This window comes from Podarcis liolepis, assembly GCF_965112155.1.
Source record: "Podarcis liolepis genome assembly, chromosome: 16".
Taxonomy (NCBI): Eukaryota; Metazoa; Chordata; class Lepidosauria; order Squamata; family Lacertidae; genus Podarcis; species Podarcis liolepis.
Genome location: NC_139567.1, coordinates 37104689 through 37125183, shown reverse-complemented (window position 1 = coordinate 37125183; position 20495 = coordinate 37104689). Strand labels below are relative to the sequence as shown.

At 44.1% G+C, this 20495-nt stretch overlaps 3 protein-coding genes across 11 annotated transcripts in view; 2 read left to right on the top strand and 1 right to left on the bottom strand.

The window, feature by feature from the left end:
• The window catches only part of EVI2A (ecotropic viral integration site 2A), a 259488-nt gene that overhangs the window by 20816 nt on the left and 218177 nt on the right, over positions 1–20495 (top strand). The gene's annotated exons all lie outside the window — the stretch shown is intronic.
• The window catches only part of NF1 (neurofibromin 1), a 162502-nt gene that overhangs the window by 67739 nt on the left and 74268 nt on the right, over positions 1–20495 (bottom strand). The window lies entirely within an intron of this gene.
• Positions 471–3754, top strand: OMG (oligodendrocyte myelin glycoprotein). 2 transcript variants are annotated; one of them, XM_083479650.1, is made up of 2 exons: positions 471–1072; positions 1933–3754. In XM_083479650.1, exon 2 carries the CDS (start codon positions 1939–1941, stop codon positions 3265–3267), a length of 1329 nt encoding a protein of 442 aa, XP_083335776.1. In that variant the 5' UTR covers positions 471–1072; positions 1933–1938; the 3' UTR covers positions 3268–3754. The 2 variants fall into 2 exon arrangements, with proteins under 2 accessions (XP_083335776.1, XP_083335777.1); XM_083479651.1 differs by lacking the exon at positions 471–1072 and adding an exon at positions 1689–1803.

Genomic DNA, 20495 nt, shown 5'->3' with positions numbered 1-20495 from the left:
GGAGGAAGTGGATAGAGAAAAGTTTCTTTCCCCCTCTCTCATAACACTGTAACTCCAGGTCATCCAACAAAGCTGAATGTAGGAAGACTCAGGACAGACAAAATAAAATAATGAACTGGAATTCGCTCCCACACAAAGGCAGCGATAGCCAACTAACTGGAAGGCTTTAAAAGAGGATTAGACAAATTCATGGAGGCTATCAATGGCTACTATCTGTGATGGCTATATTTTCCCTCCACTGATGAAGGCAGCCTGCTTCTGAATACCAGTTGCTGGAAACCACAGGAAAGGAGGGTTGTGTTGTGCCTCAGGTCCCATTTGCAGGCTTCCCACGGAGGCATCTGCTTGGCCTCTGCGAGAACAGGATGCTGGACTCAATGGGCCAGTGGTCTGATCCAGCAGGGCTCTCCTTACGCTCTTAGACATGGGTCAACAGAAGAAGTGCCTCACCCTAAAGCAGGGGGCTGGACTAGGTGATATTTGGCTTTCCCTGAAGTGCTACGAAACCAATTATATTTAATACCACCCTCCCCCGCACAGAGATATTTCAAGAGCTGCAGCATTTAAGGCACACAGAGAATCCCAGCAAGACAAAAGCTGGTTAAAAGTAAAAGCAGGGAGCAGCCGGGAACAGTCAGACGCTGAAGCAAGCTTATGACTAGCACAAATACCAAAAATCGAGACTGGATGCTATTTGCACAGTTAAAGTATGCATGTCGTATCCTAATGCACTGAGACACATCCCAGGGGGAGGGCGGAGGGAAGGAACATGCGGAGAGAAGTTTGGAAACTTGGGCTTTTGCTTTTTTTAAAAAACAAGAAAAGACTGTCCATTTTGTTGAGTATGCAACCCCTTGCAATAAATTTGAGTCAGCACCAAAACGACAGCTCTGCAGTCCTCCGATGGAGCACTGATCAGGTGGTTGCAGAGCCCCTGGAAACGGCAGTACGATGCAGCTGAGGAGGCAAAGCACAACCCACAGACAAACTGTGGCTACCCTGGAGAGTGAGCCGACCTTTGCGTTTCGGTCTTTCAGGGAAACGATGCACTGATACTGCAGCAGGGACTAAGGTAAGTTTGCTTCTTTTGCTCTTTCTTCCTCTCATTTGCTTTTAAGGCCAAATGCTGCCACATTGTACGTGTGTGTGTGTGTGTGTGTGTGTGTGTGAAAGAGAGAGCGAGAGAGAGAATATATATTACTATATAGTATAACTCGGCAGCTTCTTAGACTAGCTGTCTACTGCAGTGACAGCTACAGAATCTCATCCTAACATTAAACCCCGGTTTGAAAATGAACACCTTGCCAAGCTTGGGAAAAATTAGATTAATATTATGGCAAAGGAGGGGGGAAACACAATTAGTAGTCTGAGTTTAAGCTTGCACGGTTCCGAATGCATGCCTGAATTGAAAATGCCATTTGATCAAATTATCTTATTTACAGCAGATAACAACTGATGTATAGCTGCAGGGATTTTAAGACTATTCTGTAGCCAGTGATGCTGTCCCTGCTTTATAAAATAATCCATTGTAAAATAAAGAAGGGAGAAAACCCCATAGATAAACATGAAATTCAAAGGGCTGAAAACAGAAAGCAGATATTGTATAACATTTGGAAGAGACTAGCAGTTTAGGAAGAATGCTACCATTGGGAGCTGGAGGCGGATGGGGGGGGGGGGAGAAAAAGGAGGGAGATGGAAATAGATGAGCCTCTTTCTGCCAGACAGCAAGACAGTAGGATGAAGAGATCCTTTGTAAATAGCTGTGTTTTTTACACCAACGAGGTCTATGCCACAGCGATGTAGGTATGCGTGGTCTTTTTCTTGAAATGCAACTGGAAAGGAACCAGTGTTTTAAAAAATAAACACCACCTTCTGAATTGTATTCATAGTCTGTGCAATAAACTGGCTATTTTGGCATGTATTTGTTTCCAGGCAACAATGGAGAACCGGGTCTTGAAGGCATCGCCCTGCGTCCTGGCGCTTCTCTTCTTCATACCAGCTGTCCAGGGTATCTGCCCTTTGGCGTGCTTGTGCTCAGGAAATGACAGAAACGTGGACTGCTCCAGCAGAAACCTGACCACGCTGCCACATGGACTTCAGGACAACATTACCTATTTAAACCTGTCTTATAACCACTTTGCTGACCTCAACCATCAGCTCACTCGGTTTGCCAATCTGAGGACCCTGGATATTTCCCACAATTGGCTCCAGAGCCTCCCGGCTTATCTGCCCAGGTCACTATGGGAAATATATGCTGCACACAACAACATTAAGGTCCTTCAGAAGCTGGACACAGCTTACCAGTGGAACCTTAAAGTCCTCGACGTGTCTGGGAATATGGTGGAAAGGGCTGTTCTGATTAACAACACCATGATCAGCCTCAAGTCCCTCAACCTCAGTAGCAACAAACTGTGGACGGTGCCCACCAATATTCCTTACAACACCGAGACAGTGGATCTATCCAACAACTTCTTGACACAGATACTCCCCGGCACACTGGCGAGGCTGGCACATCTTTCCGAACTTTACCTACACAACAACAAGTTTGCTTATATTCCTGACGAGGCTTTCGACCAGCTTGCTCAGCTGCAGCTCGTCACGCTTTACAACAACCCCTGGTCGTGCGAGGATAACAAGCAGGACCTCTCCTATTTGCAGAAATGGATAGGAGAGACAAGGGCTACCGTCGTAGGGTCGCCATGCTCAGATGAGGCCACCACCCCTTGGAAGGCTGCCACGCCATTCTCGACAGCTGCAGAGAGCCACCTCCTTGTTAAAGCAATGAAGGCGGCGGACGCAGCTGGGTCTCCAGTGGCAACGGAGCAAACCGGACAAGTGCACCAACAATTTAGAATGAAGGATGTTGGCCTGAGCGCCACCACTGGCCAAACCATCGCCTTCACGAGCACGGACAGGCCACTGGTCCTCTACCCGGAAGACCTGAGCACAGAGAAACTCAGCTCTTATGAAGCAGCTGCAGCCACAAACGGCATCTACATGCAAGAGACAACCTCTGTGAATTCAAGCACAATGGGCTTGGTAGGACCGTCCACCACTCCCATGACCTTAAGCATCACCAGTGGGATGCCTACAAACTACTCAAAGAGACCACAGAGCACAGCTGTTACTGTAAAGAGAGAGGAGACGACCACAAAAATCAACCCTCGCGCACCCTCCAAGGCAAATATTCCCAAGGGGGGGTTGGCCTTCGTCGTAATGCTTACCACAGTGGCCCTGCAGTCTGGCTATGGATTTGTGCTTAAGTGAATGAATTGCTTCATTTATCCCATATTAATAAAATGGTCAAAGGGGGGGAAACGCTCATGTCCCGCAACGATTCAAATGCCAAGAAGAAATGCCCGTTTAGATTCTGAAATACGACTGTAAACGAGAAGACTGCACAAAATTATGTCTCGATAACCAAGCTGCTACTTACTTTAACTATGTCTTACTGAAATTAAACAGAGGAAGCCTAATTCTATCAAATATAATCGTTTTTATGAAATGTGCTTATTTTGTATTTACATTTTTAATTTTCTTCACACAAAAAATATGAAAAATGTCAGTATTTTATGTATTGATTATGAATAGTTTTGTCATTAAACATCTGGAAAAGAAAAAAAAAACATGAAAGGCCTATATTATATATCTATTGTCTTGCTTGACTTGCCGGAAAGTCTTGTAATATAACAGTGCTGGTCCTTTATAAATGGTGACATGCAAAAGGGAGGAAATAAAGTCATCTAAAACTTAACTGTTTCTTATTTTGAGGCACATGGCTGGTGCATCCATGCATAGGCATGTGCAAAAGTTAAATTAATGTAATGATATAACAGAATCATTTTAATATCTACAACAGTGTGTGCATTGGAACACTTGGGCTGCAATCTGAGTTCTGGTTGCCTCACCTAAAAAAAGGATATTGTTGAGTTGGAAAATGTTCAGCAAAGGGCAACCACAATTATCAAGGGGATGGAATGGCTCTCCTATGACAAAAGGTTGCAGCTTTGGGACTTTTTAGTTTAAGGGACAAAGCGAGTAAGAAGGGACATAAGTGATTATGGGATGGAGAAACTGGAGAGAGAGAAGTTTTTCTCCCTCTCTCATAAAGTGAGACATTGGGGCCACCCACTGAAGCCAAATGCTAGGAGATTAAGGCAGATAAAAGAAAGTACAGTCTCACAGAAGGCAACTTGGATGGCTTTAAAAGATAATTGGATTAATATGGAGAAGGCTATTGATGGCTACTAGCCATGATGTCTATGCTTTGCCTCTGCAGCTGGAGGCAGCGATGCTGCTGAATCCTAGCTGCTGGAAACCACAGGAGGGGAGAGGACTCCTGTGCTTGGGTGCTGCTTGCAGGTTTCCCACAGGCATCTAGCTGGCCACTGTGAGAACAGGATGCTAGACCAGTTAGGCACTTGGCCTTGTGCAGCAAGCTCTTATTATTTTTTTAACCCCATCAACCAGGTAATAAGCCTCACTGAACTCAACAGGATCTATTTTTGAGTAGACATGGTTAGGATTGCACTGTTGGCTAGGCTTACCACTCACTGCAGCTGGTTGCCTTAATTCACATTCTCTTCCCAAGCATACAATAAAGTCATTACTTCAATTTGCTGAGGTAAGCCCTACATATAGGGAGACAGTGGCAAGACCAGTAGAGGCGACAGGAAGCTGCATTGCTCAAGGCAGATGAAACAATCAACTGTGGCTAAAACCAAACAAGTGTTCTGCAAACCCCTTTCATATCACGACTTTGTGCCATGGTTTGCAGTCAATGCATAGCCATGGTTTAAAGTGTCATAACCTAGCACAGCCAAAGTTAAAGAAAACAAACCATGGTTAAGCATGAATGCATGAATGCAGCCTTAGCCTCCAGTTCTCTAGAAACTAACAGGAAGGTTGGTTTAGTTCAGGGATAGCCCTTTTGTATCATTAGGGGGCAATTCAGATGGGGCACACAACACATCACAACACAAGAGTTCATAGTGAAAAATCTGGCCATTTCTTCAGAACAAAAAAAATATGCTCACTGGGTGGCCGGATCTTTTAACCTGGTGTGCACAGGTCCCTAATCTCCCATAGAGCTCCAGAGAGGCTGCTCCTCTATCCCCATCTGTTTGGCCAGCACTTTTACAAAGAGTTGTTTGTGGATAGAAGACCAACACCTGCAGGTTGGAACTGGATAAGGCAGGATGGGACAGCTTGATCCCAATCCCGTTACAACATGCTGCTTGAACACAGGAAGCTGCCTTCTACTGAGCAAGACCACTGGTCCATCTAGCCCAGTAAGGGAATACAGTGGTACCTCAGGTTAAGTACTTAATTCGTTCCGGAGGTCCGTTCTTAACCTGAAACTGTTCTTAACCTGAAGCACCACTTTAGCTAATGGGGCCTCCTGCTGCTGCTGCGCCACTGGAGCACAATTTTTGTTCTCATTCTGAAGCAAAGTTCTTAACCCAAGGTAATATTTTTGGGTGAGCGGAGTCTGTAATCTGAAGCGTATGTAACCTGAAGCATATGTAACCCGAGGTACCACTTTACACTGACTGGCAGTAGGTCTGCAGGGTTTCAAACAGGGAGGATCTCCTAGCACTGCCCGGAGATGCCATTGGGGATTGAACCTTTGACCGTCTGTGTGCAAAGAAATTGCCCTGAGCTACAGCCCTTCCATGCACAGGGCTCAAGTCTTGTCTGAGTAACCTTCAGTTTGTATCCAGAAATGACAGAATGTTTGATGAGGATAATGCGATCCTAAGAACCCACAAAGATTGGGGGGGAGGCAGCATCCCCATGCAGCTCAGAGGTAGGACACCTGCTTTGCATGTAAAAGGTCCAAAATTCAACCCCCACTATCTCTAGCTTTAAAAAGGGATCAAGCTGCAGGGCGTGGGAAAGAGACTGCTCTGTAGCTGCAGCTGCCAGTCAGAGTAGAAAATGCTGGGCTAGGTGGACAAATAATCAGACAGCTTTCTGCACTGTCCAACATGGAGCTTTCACTAGAAGCGATCAGGAAACTCCATCAAAAAGCCAATTATCTGAACGGATGTACTGACGACAGCCATGCAGAAGCCTGGTTTCCCTGGAAATGAGAGCTATGGGCAAAGTATCTGCTTTGTAGGAACTGGGTGCACACAAAAAGCAGGAATAGGCGGTGGCTGAATGATTAAGCTGACCTAAAGCAGCAGGAGCAGCATATTCTAGTTAGTTGGTTTTTGGGGGGAGGAAAGGTTGGGTACTAATCCAAAAGAGAGACCAGTAAATTCATGCCTTTAGTTACCTCAGTAATAAAAGTCAGAGGCTGTCTAGGCTTGGAGGAGTGAACTCTGGAAATAAACCCAGGCCAGTGTCCTTGTGAGAGGCTGCGGAAAACCACGACTCTGTTTGGAATGCAAATATTCCTTCGCGAGATGCTAAGGTAGAGAGGGGCAGAACTGGCAGCGAAAGCCTGACACGTGCCAGATCCTTGCTTTGCAGCTCCCACAACAGGTTACATATTGCAGCAGCCATTTCCATGGTTACCAGAAGCAGAGGATTCAGAAAGGGAGACCAGTTCTACATTATTTTTTAAAAAAAACCCAAACCACAGAGTTGTTTTCCCCCACCGTGGTTCAAGGAAATCAGAACCGAAAAACAAAGCGAGAACTAGGATTAATATGCTCATCTCATAACTGAAGAAAAGGCGAAGTGGCAGTATCCCAGAGGTGCTAAAAATGGGCCTATTACTCACCTACACTACTCTAGGGCCAAATGAACCAGTGCATTCAGACAGCTTCCTCATAGCTGGTTTCGAGAGAGATGGGAGGGTGAATTCCCAGACACACAGAAGAGGCAGAACCTGCTATGCTAGCAGTTAACCCTGCCTGATCAGGGGCCCTCCATCTCAGCCAAATGTGTGTTGTCTCTTTTAATTATTATTGCTTGCATTTCTGCCCTGCATTCTCAGCCTAACAGGGCTCCCAAAGTGGATGTGAGGATGCTGGCAGTGTGGTATAATAATAATAATAATAATAATAATAATAATAATAATAATAATAATAATAATAGGAGATAGGGCAAGTGCTTTGGCCTCTCAGCCCCATTAGGTGTGGAGAAAGTAGAGAGAAAGAGAAATCTTGCCAATCTATCCATTCAAAGATTGCCAGCAGATCCCTAGCTTCTTCCCACCTCTGCCTTCAAACACAGCAACCTTGCCCTGTGGCAAAGCATCTCAGGTGAAGACTGGTCATGGTGATCTCAGGGAAGCTCAGCTTCCATTGCTAATCTTCTCACTGAGGGTATCTGACAAGCTTCTTAGCAAAGGCAGGTTTCTCCAGGATACACCCTGAAAGCCACTTGCTTACCCTTCTCATCTCACGCATGCCACCCAATTTCTGACTGATGCGATTTCTGATTAAAACAGTGCTGCTCAGTGATCCATCTTTCTACATAAGATGTGCAAGAAACACGGAATGTGCTTATAGCCTTTTGCTGCTTTAGTTTGAGGTCTCCGGGTGGCCAAATGCCTCAGCCATCAAAGCATCGTGCAGCACCCAGATGTAGTTCTTCTTTTGGAGCATCCGGAAGCCTGCAAGCTTAGCTGCCCCAGAAGCTTGTTCATAGCCATACCACTGGGTTTTGAGATTTCACCAGGCCCTACCCACAGTAAAAAGACAGGTGCACAAAATATTCACAGCCTAAGACACAGCGTGCCTTTCTGAATGACAGGCCAGCTTATCTTCACATCATCATGCTTGAAACATATGTTGTAGATATTTTTCCACATTTATTATGTTATTTTTGTGATATACATATGACATGAGAAAACTTGGTACAGTGGTACCTTGGGTTAAGAACTTAATTCGTTCCGGAGGTCCATTCTTAACCTGAAACTGTTCTTAACCTGAGGTACCACTCCTGCTGCCATTGCGCGATTTCTGTTCTCATCCTGAAGCTAAGTTCTTAACCCAAGGTACTATTTCTGGGTTAGCGGAGTCGGTAACCTGAAGCGTCTGTAACCCGAGGTACCACTGAATACTTATTTCTATAAGATTATTATTGTTTATAAAACCCAATTATAATAATAAAAGGTATAAGGCAAATGGAGCCGTCAACAGGTTAATGAAATGCCAGTGGCTTTAAACTGATTTGATTAAATCTGTAAATTTACATTAGAGCAAAACATTGCTTTTTGCAATATAAAATCACACACTGTTTTGAGATGATGCATCCACCTGCCACTACCTTAGATGTGCTATTTTCCTCCTACATATGGGGGAATGCTGATTTTATTAGCATTTCTACTGAAATGAGTTAAGAGTCTTTAAAAAAGTATTCTGATCGATTGGGGCAACTTTCTATAGTTTTACTCAAAAGGTGGTTAGCAGAATAGGTTGTTTTTATTGATGCATTTATTTTCTTACATTTATATCCCTCCTTTCTTCCAAGAAGCTCATCAGAATAAGGTCTGCTAAAGTTCAACAAGGTGCCTTCAGACCATACCTATCTAGACAATTGATCAAGAAAACACTGCAGCTCTAGATTTCAAAATATACTGCTGCAAACATTCAAGGTTGAAAATGCTTTCAGCATTTCTATTATGCTTCCTGAATGCTCCATGAAGTCTATTTTTATTAAAAACAATATTTAGTTTGGATTATGCTTTGCAAACAAGGAAACGAACCTTTTGTTAGCTGCATGGTTACATCATTCTTAAGCTCAACATAAATTGCAGTCCCCAATATTCCTGCCCAGCTGTTTCTAAGACTGAGAGGTGGATAAGCCAAGGAGGTGCATTTGATCTCCCAGGACGAGGATCCGAAGGGGAAAAGAGAGAGGTATGGAATTTGACACTGTGATATAATTGCCTCATTTTGAACATGATAGTACCTGCTCCTTTGATTTATTTATTTTTTGTCTGCTTTCCAACTTTCCTCCAAGGGCACAATAATCACAACACTGGTACTGGTGCATTAGATCAGTGGTTCCCAAAGTTTATTCTCCACAGACCACTTGAACACTGTTGAGGGTCCTGGTGGACCACTTAATTTTTTTACTTGTTATCTGCCTGATGTTGCAACTGTAATAATATTTGGGGTGAGATTTTGATTTATTGCATAGTGCCCATAAATAATGAATGCTTCTGCATCTCCTTTTTTATTTTAACAACTGAGTGAGTCTATAATAAAAGCTGAAATTCTGAAGAATCTAAATTCTAAAGAATCCAAAAAGTCACTGAAGGAACTGGAGGGCCTTCTCAGTAGTGGCGCCCACCCTGTGGAACACCCTCCCATCAGATGTCAAGTAGATAAACAGCTATACAGCATTCAGAATAAATCTGAAGGCAGTCCAGTATAGGCAATTTTTTAATGTTTGATGTTTTACTGTGTTTTTATATTTTGTTGAAAGCCAGCCAGAATGGCTGGGGCAACCCAGTCATATGGCTGGGGTATAACAACAAACAAACAAACAAACAAACAAACAAACAAACAAACAACAACAACAATAATAGGGACTTGTGAGACTCCCTCTTCTAATTATGTAGTTCTTTGGCTCTCATTCTAAGTTGGGGGCCCAGGAAATAAAGCATACTTAGAGGAAAGCAGGGGCTGGGCTTGGGTCAAAAACTTCAATAAAGTGTACTAAAAGACAGCATCAAAAACAACAAGATTTGGCCCACTTAGATCTCGTTTTTTTCTTATGATGTTGTGTGGCATGCAAAACAATGAATCTCTGCTTTGATATCGCTATATCCAAGGGCCAATTTACATCACTTTTTTAAAAGTCACATAGGATAGACATCTCAGTGGTAAAGGTGCACCACATGCTTGGCAAAGTCCAAAAACAAGATCTCATGAGCCCTGAAGGTGACTTTGTGAAGGAGGCACAGTTGGATGGCTTAGTTTGAGCAGCCAGCAAGCCATTTACAAAGACAACTGTGAGTTATATATTAATTGTATTGTATTGTTCTTCTCTACCAGAACCCCAGGTGCAGGATGCAGTTCGGTCCACACTCCATCTTTATCCTCATGCTCAGTGGGCTTCACTTCATTAACTGTGAGCCAATGGCAAAAGACTCACCCACTACCTTCCAAAGCACCACCGGCACATCCAGTCCTGGCTCAGCCAACATCCCCTCTACCCCCTCTACTCCTGGCCCAGTCAGCGACATGGCCACATCACCCGCCAACACCACCAGCACGTCCACTAAAGGGCTAACCAGCAATGCCACTATGTCGCCAGCTAACAATGCTATCGCTTCTACTCCTGCCCAAGCCACCAACACAGCCAAAGTCACTCAAGGTCAAACCAACGCCACTTCATCTTCTCCTAGCCAAGCTACCAACGCAGTCAAAGTCACTCAAGGTCAAACCAACACCACCTCATCTTCTTCTGGCCAAGCCACCAACGCAGCCAAAGTCACAAAAGATCAAACCAACGCCACTTCATCTTCTCCTGGCCAAGCCACCAACACAGCCAAAGACACTCAAGGTCAAATCAACACCACCTCATCTTCTTCTGGCCAAGCCACCAACACAGCCAAAGTCACAAAAGATCAAACCAACGCCACTTCATCTTCTCCTGGCCAAGCCACCAACACAGCCAAAGTCACAAAAGATCAAACCAACGCCACTTCATCTTCTCCTGGCCAAGCCACCAAGACCACAGCCAGCCAGAACAATGGCACTACAAGCGCTTCTCAAAAGAAACCAACCAATATTGCTGTATTCCCAACTTCTTCCTTTTTGGGATTTGCATTGCTTGCCCTTTCTGTACTCTGCCTGTAAGGAAGTATTTCTCTGTTGTACACTGCCATCCTTGGAGGGAAACAAGGCTTTCCTCTTTCCACTGTTAACTGGTCTGCAAGTCAGTTCTTTGAGACGTTTCACCTCCTATTTGAAATATTCTACAAATACCCCAATCTTTCACTGACAGATCGAGCAAATCCAACACTGAAGCTAGAGGATTGTGAGACTGAGCTGGGGACAGGGCAGCTTTTATCTAACCATGGCACATATTCATAAACTATGTAAGCTCTGGGGAGGCTGGAATTACAATTGATTTACATTGTTGGATATGTGAACAACAGCTCACTTTCAGCCATGGGTTTTCAATGGTCCAGACCACAATTCCTAGCTTTGCTCCCTAAATTGAGGATCATGATTGGTTTCATTCAAAGCAAACCATGATTGTGATGTCAAAGGTTTGTTCTTTACTTCCAAGTCATGGTTTTGAGCAATCCCGGTTTTGGCTATTATGCTAGGCCAAGGATCGTAGCTTTTCTCCCACATGCTAAAAGTGGTTGAGATGCTTTTAACTATGGTATGCAATCAAGGCCAATGTGAGCAAATAATAGTGAGCAAATAATGAGCTGTGAGTAAATACTCTCTGCTCCTAGCAAAAGAGCTAGTGCCTTCCAAACACTCCCTTCAACCTTCCTTAATTCTGTGATGGAGCAACAGGAGGCAAGAACTAAACTGGGTTCCCTTCTATCTATCTCATGGTGCATGGGAGACTTAAGGTGTATCATTTGCTGTGTTGATTTGGGGGGCAATGGAAGTGGTCCCTGGGCCTCCTTCCCTCGGCACACTTGAAGCCTACTGCACATCTATGCAATCTGCCTCCCTACACTTTTGCTTTACCCAACTAACCCTATGATCGGATCTAGAAGAGTCACTGCCAAGACAACCTTGTTCTATCTCTAGGCATGCCCAGCCAGCAGTTTCTCGCAACAGTTGCTTACAGCGCTCAACCAGAAGGAAGACAGTGAAGCATCCTATGGAAATGGACAGGTAGCTGTTCCCCCAGGATTCCACCAAATTTATTGACAAAAGCCTATCATGAAGACTGTGACATCTCTGCTGGTCTCTGCAAATGGTCTGCAGCCCCTGCATGGACCATCCTGCATTGACCATGTGAAGGAAGAGGGAAGAGAACAAAATGTGTCTCAAAGACCCCACTGCATCAGGAACGTAGAGGCCAGCAATACAGAAACAGTCCTGCATGGATCAAAGGCCTCAATAAGTTCTCTTTTATTTTACTTCAGCAAATCAAGAACTTCCAAGACCTCAGGTTGGAAATTTAATGCATTTTGACAGCTTCTGTTGTTAGCTTGTTCTGTAGAGGGGTGTTTTGTCTGCTTGCCTTTTTTTAAAAAACAGTTTTATTAATTCTAAAAACACAAAGAAACATATTTACAGTGGTACCTCGCAAGACGAATGCCTTGCAAGACGAAAAACGCGCAAGACGAAAGAGTTTTCCGTTTTTTGAGTCGTTCCGCAAGACGAATTTCCCTATGGGCTTGCTTCGCAAGACGAAACGTCTTGCGAGTTCCTGCGAGTTTGTTTCCTTTTTCTTAAAGCCGCTAAGCCGTTAATAGCCGTGCTTCGTAAGACGAAAAAACCGCAAGACGAAGAGACTCGCGGAACAGATTAATTTCGTCTTGCGAGGCACCACTGTACACAAAATACAAACATTAACAAACACAAATTACGATTGCCCAATTCTACCCAATTCATTTCTGATATACAAATTACCACTTTGTTATTTTGAGCATACCATGCAAAGTTTTAAGTTTAAGCATTTCCAACTGATCCCATTTTTTTTAATCAATTTGGGTTTTGATTACACTTCAATTATTTAGCAAGGAACATTTTTGCAAGTGTAAGTATATTTAAAACAGTCTCTACGATGTCCTACCATAAGCACAGAGAACCTGTGGCTCTCCAGTCCCCATCATCCCTAGTCAAGAGCAATGCCAGCTGAAGCTCATGGGAGTCTGACTATCTGGAGGGCCACAGAATCCCTCTCCTTGTTTTATAATGCTGTGTTTTATTAATCTAAATTAGGGGAGATTGGGGTGGCTGGGTATGAAGTGACAGCAACTAATTCAAATCGCACCAGACATCAGAGGACATGTCAAACACTATTCAGGAATCATAACAGTGGTGGACTAGAAAGTTAAAAAGAAGATTAACTCCAGAGAAAGGTGGAGCGAAGATCCAGACCTCCTTTTTGAATTAGGGGCATATATGTTATTTATTTATTAGCAATTAGATCAATGTGTTCTACTGGGGAATCAAGAGGGGATGAAGCCATGTGTAAGATAGATATAAAAGCAACCTGCCTAACGAAACGCTCCATTCAATGAAAGGGAAGCAGCTGGTGGATCAGTCCCAAATGATAACGAGAAAAGTCAACAGGGCTGGCATTCCTCACTGTTGATCCCTGGAGAAAAGAGAGCAGACAAGCTGGGCATTAAGCATAGGGGACGTTCGTGGGGAAAGAGTAGGTGATGTGCAGAATTTAGCATATGGTTGTTTTGCTGCCACTGTGAAATGGAGTCTGTGCCACTCCTTTTTACAAGCAGCAGCTCAAGTTGCACCTGGCAGGTGTGGCAATTGATAGCGGTGAGATCTATAGGCAAGAGATGGATAGGAGAATTTCTATGCTATAGCACTGCCTGTAATGCCTTTCTACATGTTTGTTTTAACTGGCAGAAACAACAAATATGCCGTGTCGGACTGTATTTGCTTGCATTAAACATGGCCAAAGTGGATTTGTTTTCTTCTGTCATTGACTTAAGCTTCCACATCCATGTAACCACAAGACAAACCACCTTTTGGGCTACGCTTCACGACTGATGACGTACAAAAAAATTCTCTTGAGAAGAAACATCGGGCCTGTACTCTTGAAAGGAGAGCAGCGATCAAATCACTGACCCTTCCCTCCTTTCCTTGTACATTAGACCTCGCTAAAACAGAATTTTCTCCCTTGCTAGAGACTAAAGTGATGCTTACACCAACCGCATTTAACTGTGAATGTTCAGTCTCTTCCATTGATAGATGTTATCCAGAAGTCCCACTTGATTCAGGGGAAGGGCCCCAATATGGTGGATGTTTTGGACTACAATTCCCACCAGCCTCAGCCTGCACGACCAATGTTCAGGGATGAGGGGAGTTATGGTCTAAAACAGGGGTCAGCAAACTTTTTCAGCAGGGGGCCGGTCCACTGTCCCTCAGACCTTGTGGGGGGGCGGACTATATTTTGGACAAAAAAATGAACGAATTCCTATGCCCCACAAATAACCCAGAGATGCATTTTAAATAAAAGGGCACATTCTACTCATGTAAAAACACCAGGCAGGCCCCACAAATAACACAGAGATGTATTTTAAATAAAAGGGCACATTCTATTCATGTAAAAACATGCTGATTCCCAGACCGTCCGCGGGCAGGATTTAGAAGGCGATTGGGCTGGATCTGGCCCCCGGGCCTTAGTTTGCCTACCCATGGTCTAAACTCTAAAACATCTGAAGGGCACCAGGCTGGGCCATGCTGATTCCTCTGTGCTTGGTCCCCTTCAGTGGGAGGAGCTTCCCCCAAACCCCCAAGAACTGGATGGCCATCTGTTATGGATGCTTTAGTCCAGATTTCTGCATTGCAGGGGGTTGAACTACAGTAGATGGCCCATGGGGTCCCTTCCAACTCTACAATTCTATGACTCTAACTCGGTCTGATGGGGGGAAGACAGTAATTTATGTGTGGAAAAACCAGAAAGGAATTAGGCTTATGAGGCAGGGGTAAGCGTTCACGCTAAATACCGTATTTTTTGCACCATAACACTCACTTTTTTCCTCCTAGAAAGTAAGGGGAAATGTCTGTGCGTGTTATGGAGTGAATGCCTGCGGGTGTCGGGGGGGATCTGCTGCAGTCGTGAGCAGAGGATCCATGGTTCCCCTTCCTTTCCTCCTCCGTGGTTACAAAGCATGGATCCACATGGATCCTCAGGATTTTTGCATTGGGCTACTCCAAACTCACTGTCAGATCACATGTCTGTGGCCACAGCGTGAACCACAAAAATCATATATCCACTATTTTGTTTCGAATATGTTTTTTCTTGTTTTCCTCCTCTAAAAACTACGTGCGTGTTATGGTCTGGTGCGTGTTATAGAGCAAAAAATACGGTATGTACATTATTCCAGGCCACAGTGATATCCCCTTGTTGTAGCCTACAATGAGTGCTAGCTCTGGTCCATAAAACCCAACATTTCAAGTCATCCTTTCAACAATATGCAAAACACTACAAGCTAATTGGCTGATTAGCACACACAAAAAGTTTTCCTTGCCAAACACGGATCCAAATACCAGAGTACTTGACATGTAGAAATGGGAGGCGTGATTTAAAGCAGTGTTCCAGGAAAGCGTCCACCATGCTCAACTTTTAACTGAAGCCAATCCAAACCAGCAGACCAGAGCATGATAACATTATCTGGCCTGTAGATGGGAGGATGCAGGATCTGTGAGCAAGTTCCAGCGTTTCAACAATGGCAGGAAGTTCTCCAAAGCAGTGACCATAGCACCAATAAAACAAAACAAGGCTTCCGCCTACACCCCAAGTGAAAGTTGCACGTAGACCTTAAGAAAGAAAGCAGCCCCTCCCGGCTGAGGAAATTATACGCCCACAAGAACGGCTGAAAGGCAGAAATAGAACTTAATTGTTGCATGCAAAGCAGCGGCCTTACACCTCAAACACTTGCATGTGGAAGCCCTACTGTGGGAAGAGGGGTTGCGAGCGCATCTGTAGAGAGATCTTTAAAACACTCCAGTTCCTTAATAATTTTGGGAATGTATCCCATGTAGTCAGGCAACCAAAAGCATGAGACTCTTAATCTCGGGGTTGTGGGTTCGAGCCCAACATTGGGCAAAAGATTTCTACATTGCAGGGGGTTGGACTAGATGACCCTCGTGGTCCGTTCCAGCTCTACAACTCTATGATCCTACTTTTATGTTTTGGAGGGGCAGCTCAGGAGTTTCAAATGCATGCGTGAAAATTTAAAGAATGAATATGTGGAAGATTGTAAGCAAGTGCATTGTGTGCATACACATGCCCTAAAACATACAAACATACATACATACATATTAAAAAAAAACATCAGATATGTGTTTCACTTGTCAGAATCTATGCTGGGAGTCTATCTGTATCTTGCAGGGAAGAAGCTGTCCTCTGTTCAATTTTGAGGGGCAAGAATGAACAAGGGAAAGTTCACTTGCCAGCTCCTGAAGTTGTTCAAGGTCTGGATTTCATTGGCTGTCCAGGATGAACCCACAGGGTACTGGACAGCTATTGAACCCTGCTATTTCACTAACTATTCAAAGGCATTTAGTTGCTTTGCAGAGCTGCCAATGTACAGATCTCAAAAGATGCAATGCAGTATTTCAATCAATTCCAGCAAAAACTTTATGAACTGTTGCTGCAAATAAACAAACAAAATAAAAAGAGAGATTTACTGAGGAGCTTGGGTGGCATAGCAGAAGCAGCTAGCTGGAAGGCCTCTGAGGTTGAGAGTCGGAGAAGGAGGCTTCAGGGTGCTGCGATTTTAAAGTTAAGATCTTTATACCAACTGAAGAGAGGTGAGGTTTTAGGTGGGTGCGCCCTCTTGTGGCCATATCACACAACATAAAAAATGCAAGTACAGTAAGCACTTCAGAGATGCAGAAACACTTGTGGATGCTGTTCACCTAGGTTTAGATTTTCAGCACTGATGTTCTGGCTCGATAAATTCTCCCTCCCTCTTATTCTCCCTCCCCCTCTGCTGCTACTATTTGCAAAAGAGCTCTTTGGAAAACTAAACGATTTCCAAGATGAACCTTATGCACAAGGTTTGATAAAGGCCATACATATTTGTGTACAGTGGTGCCCCGCAAGACGAATGCCTCGCAAGACAAAAAACTCGCTAGACGAAAGGTTTTTTCATTCGCGATTTGCCTCGCAAGACGAATTCCCCTATGGGCTTGCTTCGCAAGACGAAAACGTCTTGCGACTTTGTTAAACCGTTTAAACCGTGCTTCGCAAGAAGAAAAATTCGCTAGACGGCAAAAATTGCGGAACGAATTAATTTCGTCTTGCGGGGCACCACTGTACATCCTACCTTTTGGTCCCTGCCCCCTGCCATACTTAGTGAATTTCAAAAGCAGTACAAGAGCTTTATGTAAGGAGAGGATATTGGGGATATTGCTACCTGCTACCTGTAAGGAGAGGATACTGGGGATGTTGCTACCTGCCCTGCATCTCCTGGGTAGGTGGGAAACAGCACATGGTACCTAGATCATATACACTGAAACAAGCACACTCTTGTTCAGAATACACAAAAACACTTGGGTAAGGTTACCTGAAAACAGAACATAGGAACCTGCCTTATACTGCATCAGACCCACTGGCCCATCTAGCTCAGTACTGTCTACACTGATTGGCAGCAGCTCTCCAGGGTTTCAGGTAGGCAGTATCTCTCAGCCCTACCTGGCATTGGCAGTGTTTGAACCTGGGACCTTCTGCATGCAAACTCCAAAACTGAGCTACAGCCCTTCAGAACAAGCTGAAGCTACATCTGCTGGCAGCTCCACACATTCTGACTGCTTCAGGGAACATATAACGTGAGGAAATCACGAATAAGTGCATTTGCACCTTCCAACATCAGCACAGACAGGCCAGGTTTCTCGGATCAAGTTTCTGAGGTTCATGAACAGTGGTGTTTAAAGCTGTGCACAAAACATGCTTTGTGTGTTTGCTGCAGCAACCACTGTGTCACATTGCTCTCAATAAAAACCGTGCTTCCCCTTTCTGGACAGGTTTAGGTCCAGGAAACCTGGTAATGAATAGGAAAGGGTTCAAAACCTATTCAGAGGAATCCCACCAACGTGACAATAATTTGCTTCAGTTTTTGCAGATGCAAAACACCTACACCTGAGATTTACATGGAAAATTATCCCAGGTTCAGCATTCCTCAAATTATACCTGGATTTAAATAGGTGGTAAGAAATGTCCAGTGGTACCTTGGAAACTAGCAAATGCACTGTGGCATAAGTTTTGTGGGCCAGAGACCACTTCATAAAGTACTTATCCTTAGGTGAGGAACTGATCAAGATAGACCTTCTACGTTATTTGGAATGAGACAGGATGGCCTAACAAAATCCTGCCAAAACTTTTCACAGGACTCGTTCCAACCATCCATTCAAGCTGCAAAGATTGAATGAAAGTTATATACTTTCCTTTATGTTATTTCTGGCCATTTCTGACCCTGTCTGCCTACAATTCATATATATAACAAGTTGTAGTTTAGGAAAAATAGATTCTGACCTACCAAACCACATCCACATTAATTCAGGACATTACTTAAGAAGGAGGGACCCACTGCTAAGGAAGGAGACAGAATGTTAAAATTGGGGCAGAAGTTTCCAAAAACAGGGGGAATGTAAAGAAAAGTGGTAAGGCAGTAGGTGTAAGAGTTGATCACACTTCTGAATACCTGCTAATCATACTCTTATTTAAATGCAGCACCAGGTGTTTTAAAGAGCCTTACCACACAGGTCTCCATTCAGAAGAATCACACCTCTATAAATCAGGCTGAGGCACCTTGTGCACACATTAGTAGATACAATACACCTGTGCGGCAAGTAAATGTGGATGGCTCAGTTGGTTACACCGTGGTGCTGATAACGCCATGGTTGCAGGTTTGATCTCCACATGGGACAGCTGTACATTCCTGCATTGCAGGGGGTTGAACTAAATGATCCTCAGAGGCCCTTCCAACTCTACCATTCTATGTACCAGGAACCCAACTTGTACATGATGCTGAAACTCTTGGTTAACCCACAAGTTTCCACTCTTTTTTGTTGACTTAATGCGGTTCTCTATCATGAAGGTTCAGAAACTGTTCTATTCACTGACTTGTTATCTGATCAGCAATGTGAACTGCTCAGAAACGGGTGTTAAGCTGCAGTTGCCTTTCAGAAGAAGATGAAACTAAAGGATTCTCTTGCAGGAAACAAAAATGAAAGAAGGTGGCATAGCATTGTACCACAGGCGGGTTTCACGACAAGTGTTCAACTGACTCAGAGGCAAGCGATACCATAGCTACTGGTGCTTTTGAAAAGAAAAAGAGAGAGATGCTTTCTCCTCTTAACAGTGAAGCCACAAAGCTCAAAACACATTTGTGTTTCAGACTATCTGTTCCACTCCAGGAAGGGATAGAATTACAGCACTATTGTGCCCTTTTAAGAAGAAAGTCATTCCAGAAAAAAGTCACCTTCGGCAAGCGCACGTATCAGGAAATGAAGATGCACACAGTGTCGTTGCTACTGGCAAATGAAAATATTAACAATAATGTTGCTCTGTAACGACGCCTTTGAGAACATGAGAGCAGCCATGCTGGATCAGAGCAAGAAAACATCCAGCCCAGCAACCCTATTTGCCATGTGAGCCAATCAGGCACAAATAATAATAATAATTTATTATTTATACCCCGCCCATCTGACTCAGTTTCCCCAGCCACTCTGGGCGGCTCCCAATCAAGTGTTAAAAACAGTAGAGCGTTAAATATTAAAAACTTCCCTGAACAGGGCTGCCTTCAGATGTCTTTTAAAGATAGGATAGCTGCTTATTTCCTTCACATCTGGTGGGAGGGTGTTCCACAGGGCGGGTGCCACTACCAAGAAGGCCCTTGGCGCTGGACCTCGGCGTCCGGGCTGAACGATGGGGGTGGAGACGCTCCTTCAGGTATACAGGACCGAGACCGTTTAGGGCTTTAAAGGTCAGCACCAACACTTTGAATTGTGCTCGGAAACATACTGGGAGCCAATGCAGATCTCTCAGAGGCAACAGCTTCCCTCCAAGTGCTGGTCCCTAACAACATGGAGGCTTCTTTTAAATTATTTTAGTATGCTGCCTTTCCATAGTTAAAACCATGCTCAAGGCAGCTTACAATATATAAAAAAACGTAAACACAGCAACAGTAGTCCGAAATAGTAAATAAGACACCAAAAAGCACATAAAACATAACATCTAAAATAAAAACACAAAATAATTAACATCAGTAACAGCAACGACCCTGCCTTCAACAAAACTCTAAGCCAGTGTTTCCCAAACTTGGGTCTCCAGCAGTTTTTGGACTACAGTTCCCATCATCTCTGACCACTGCTAGCTAGGGATGATGGGAGTTGTAGTCCAAAAAGAGCTAGAGGCCCAAGTTTGGGAAACCCTGCCCTAAACAATACCCCAGCCCAAGTCTGTCCAGCAACCTCAGTTTCTGCAGCTGGAGTCAGTCCAGCCCCCCCCTCCCATGCCAGGTAGGAAAAGGCCGGCAAGGCAGGGAGCAGGTCTTCTGGGACTTTTGTCTTTTCCTGTGTTTTTATCTTTATATATTTTCTGCCTTGATTCCCAGGAAAAGATGGGGTAGAAAGAAATATTATTATTACTATTATTGCCACCATGAGTAATAGTCACTGCTCCATAAGTGGCCTGCCCCATAAATTTGTCAGATCCACTTTTAAAGCCATCTGAGCCAGCGGCTGTCCATATCTTGCGGCAGTGAATTCCCTAAATCAGTTGTGCATTTTGTGCAAAGTTCTGACCGTCCTAAATCTTCCATCGACCAGGTTCACTGAATGAATCAGAGTTCTATAGCATTATGAGAGAGAGGAAAAAAACTTGCCTCTGTCCACTACACCTAAAAGCAA

Bases quoted from the DNA above. Each gene is read 5' to 3' on its own strand.
- OMG (XM_083479650.1), top strand. From the start codon at position 1,939: ATGGAGAACCGGGTCTTGAAGGCATCGCCCTGCGTCCTGGCGCTTCTC.